General features: G+C 56.4%; 1 protein-coding gene across 1 annotated transcript in view; it reads right to left on the bottom strand.

Moving 5' to 3' along the window:
• The window catches only part of LOC104274585 (sestrin-3-like), a gene marked incomplete at its 5' end in the record, with an annotated part of 3,445 nt that extends 2,515 nt beyond the window's left edge, over window positions 1-930 (bottom strand). Inside the window, 3 exons of the mRNA XM_009870262.1 lie at window positions 1-218; window positions 337-519; window positions 727-930. The exon at window positions 1-218 is cut by the window's left edge and continues 14 nt beyond it. Coding sequence (XP_009868564.1) covers window positions 1-218; window positions 337-519; window positions 727-930 — 605 coding nt within the window. The remainder of the gene's footprint in view (window positions 219-336; window positions 520-726) is intronic.
• Between the last annotated feature and the right edge of the window lie 2,890 nt (window positions 931-3,820).

Below are 3,820 nucleotides of genomic sequence, written 5' to 3'. Positions count from 1 at the left end.
AGCGGCTCCTGCCTCCAGCCATTGCCGGCAGTGGCTTCGCAGAAGCACTGGTTCCCAGGCGACAAGGGCCTCAGCAAGCCTCGGCCCCCTGACCCCTCATCCTGCTCGCAGCCACAGCCAAAGACAAAACTGGTGAGCGCATGGCAGTGTGCCAGGAGGACGACGGCGTGCACCAGTTCTGCCAGTGACCAGCTCCACTCGCTGATCTTCAGCAGTTTCTGCAGGACATGGACAGACCAGTGATGCAACACAGGCAGGCAGGCAGGCAGAGTGCTTTTTGCTGCCCCCACTGCTGCCCTATTGTCTGGCTGACAGCCACCCCCCCAACTCCAATACCTCAATGTGCTCCTTCGTGATGAGCCATGGCCGGTGTGCTAGGATCTTGTTGATCTCATTAAGGTTGCGGAGTTTGGGGGGGATGAAGTCGAGGCCACGCAGCCACTGGGGATCACCCCCTGCCCGCAGGAACTGCAGCACATGCAGGTTCACCAGGTATTGGCACTGATGCCGGGCAGCTGCCTGCAAGAGCAGAATGTCAGCATCTGTGCACTGTGCTGGTGGGACAAGGTGTTCTGCAACCCCACACCCACCTCTCACCCAGCCTCCAGGACATCAAGATTTTGGCCTCCACAGAGAAGCCCACAGCACAGGTGGAGGGAGAGCAGAAAGTCTTGCAAGGCTAAGCAGAGCTCCCTGTCCCCTCTGGCAGCTCCCAGGAGGGCTTACCATGATGGCGATATAGTGCCGGCAGTCAAAGGGCAGTGGACCATCCATGTGCATCAGGTAGTGCTGTGTCTTGAGGAAGCTGTCAAGGTACTGTGGATGGTAGCCCATCTGCTGGGTCACTGCATCCAGCCGCCCCCGGTTTGCCAGCACCTTCACGAAGAGGAAGTGGGGACGCTCGGGGTCACTACCAGACATCTTCACTACCTGCAGAGAACACACTCTGCTTAGTTTTCCTCAGAGCAGTCCCCGCTGCAGCAGGCCACGCTAGCCAAGCCCAGGCTTTGCAAGGGGCTTGAATCCCCTCTCCTGGCATGGTGCTCCCATAGGGATACCGTCAGATCGGAAGCCACTGCAGAGAGCTCAGATTAAGGTCAGGGAGCTGGGCAGAACACTGTTGGTGGGGTCTCTGCTAGCAGGAGGACAAGCTGCAAGACAGGTCGGTCTCTGCCTGGGAGAGGGCATTGCCTGGTAAGTGGAAGCAAAGGGCAAACTAGGAGTGACATTTCCTTGCAGCCTTAGAGGCAAATGCAAGGCTGGAAGGAGAAACATGACAGATGAAAGACATCCCAGAATGGAGCAGCCCGTCAGCCTTACTGCCAGGCCCTGCACCACCAGCACCGAGTCCTCCCATCCAGCACTGGGATGGGGGGAGACCTGCGGAGCCAGCTAAGCTGCTGAGCTGCTCCCAGGCTCTTGCCCCAGCAATTCAAGGGGCAAGCAATGTTCTGGCACCCACTACACAGCTGGGTGCACACAGAGGGGCTCAGAGGTCAGCCCACATGCTGCCCAAGAGACAGTGTGGGAGCAGGTCCTGCAGCACAGAGATACATAGCACACGTGGCACTGGGTGTGCCCAGCAGTGAAAACACCTCAGCAAGTGGGGTCCAGACATCCTGAGCAGCACCCACTCTAGCCCCGTGCCAGTGCCCAGCTGAGCCACACCACCCAGTCCCTCCCAAGGGTGGTGGGAGTAGAGGGTGGGGATATGCAAAAGGCACTCATCAGCTGCCCCTGCCCCATTGCCACACCTGCAACCCGAAAGCAGGGTCTGCACCTGCAGCCCACCCACACCAAGGCATAGGTGCAGCAGGCACTAACACCTGTCACACAAAAAGTCAAAGCTCCTGCTCACATGTGGAAGCCCAGGCAGCATCCTCAGATGCAGAGGGTACACCTCCCATCGCAGGCTCAAATCACCTCGCCTGGGATCAGCAGGCCTCACTGACAGTGCTGTCACCTTCCTCCTGCTTGTCTTTGGTCACCACCAAAGGCTGGTGACCAGGGCACGGCGACCACAGTAGCACTGCAATAAAGCAGGAGCATGTCTGCAAACCAGCCCCTGCTCCACGATGACCCCAGGTTGTCACTGCTGGCCAGGACACACGCACAGCCCTTGGAGCCCTGACCACAAACTTCCACGTCCCATGCACCTTGCCTTGCCAGCAGCTGTCTTGGCAGAGAGCTAAATTAGGCCTTAATTTCTGCAGCAGCTCAGTGTGCTGCCACGAGGCAACCCAGAGGGTCAAGGCAGCACCAGTGAGGATGGCAAAACTACGGAGCACCACAGGGTGAAGGGGAGGCAGAGTGCGGCTGAGCTGCAAGGCAGCACAGAGCAGTGCACAGGCAGTGCAGGAAGCAGCTCTGGCTACTTCCTACCATTCTGCACTCCTGATAAAAGCACCATCACTCAGATGTTAAAAAATTCAGTTGATGCCATTTGGAGCTTCCTCTTCATTTTTCATAGAATCATAGAATGGTTAAGGTTGAAAGGGATGTTGAAGATAATCTAGTTCCAACGCTCCCGCTTTGGGCAGGGAAACCTCTCTCCCACTAGCCCAGGTTGCTCAAAGCCCCATCTAACCTAGCCTTAACACTTTCAGGGAAGGGGCATCCACAACCTCCTTGGGCAACCTATTCCAGTGCTTCACCACTCTCATGGTGAAGAATTTCTTCCTTATATCTAATCTAAATCTATCCTCTTGCAGTTTCAGGCCATTGCCCCTTGTCCTATCACTACAGGCCCCCATAAAATGCCTTTCTCCAGCTTTTCTGTCTCTTCTCTAATCTGAATAACCCCAGCTCCCTCAGCCTGTCCTCACAGCAGAGGTGCTCCAACACTCTAATCATCTTTGTGGCCCTCCTCTGGACCTGCTTCAGCAGATCCATGTCCTTCATGTACTGTGGGCTCCAGAACTGGACACAGAACTTCAGGTGGGGTCTCACCAGAGCAGAGGGGGAGAATCACCTCCCTGGACCTGCTGGTCACAGTCCTTTTGATGCAGCCGAGGACACAGTTCGCTTTTTGGGCTGCAAGTGCACACTGCTGGCTCATGTTGAGCCTCTCATCAACCAACATGGCCAAGTCCTTCTCCTCAGGGCTGCTCCCAACCCGCTCTCTGCCCAGCCTATATTTGTGCTTGGGATTGCCTTGACCCAGGTGCAAGACCTTACACTTGGCCTTGTTGAACTTCACTTTTGGCCAAATGGGCCCCAAAAAACCCCAACTCCCAAATTAAAATGGGGAGAGATGAAGTGCATCAGCTTCTCCGTCCCATGGGAGAAGGTGCAAACCAGAAGTGATCTGTGAAAGTCCCCCACAAAGTAAGTCCCTCTGTTAAGGGAAATGAGCTGCCCTGAGGACATGCAGCTGCTGCTTGTCTTCTCATGGGCAGAGGTGAAGGAGCCAGAGGCTCTTCAACTCCTCCTGGGTGAAAATGGTCCCCAACGAGGAGCTACATGAGCACCCCACAGCTCAGCCTCTGGGGATACCAGCTCTCCTCATTCTGCTTATCCAGATGATGATGGAGCAAGGGTTGAGGCAGACATGTGTTAGAAGGGGAGGATGAAAGTGAGGATGAAGGAAGGTACAGGGCAGCCCCCCACTTCAGCACTCACCACCCGTCTGGGCTCTTCTGCTTGCTCCCCTTGGCACTGCCTCAACCCATGGTTTCCACCCCCCCCAGCCATGCCCCCCCTGCCTTGCCTCTCCAGCCTCTTGCATTGCTCCTGGCACTGTCTTCCTCACCATCCCTGGCTATAGCCTTCCTCCTCCTCCTGTGCCCACTAGAAGCCCTAGGTGGTGGGACTACCACCT

The sequence above is a fragment of the Apaloderma vittatum genome, unplaced genomic scaffold (genome assembly GCF_000703405.1).
Source record: "Apaloderma vittatum isolate BGI_N311 unplaced genomic scaffold, ASM70340v1 scaffold1235, whole genome shotgun sequence".
Classification (NCBI taxonomy): domain Eukaryota; kingdom Metazoa; phylum Chordata; class Aves; order Trogoniformes; family Trogonidae; genus Apaloderma; species Apaloderma vittatum.
The sequence above is the reverse complement of the archived record's forward strand: the minus strand, read 5'-3'. Positions and strand labels throughout refer to the sequence as shown.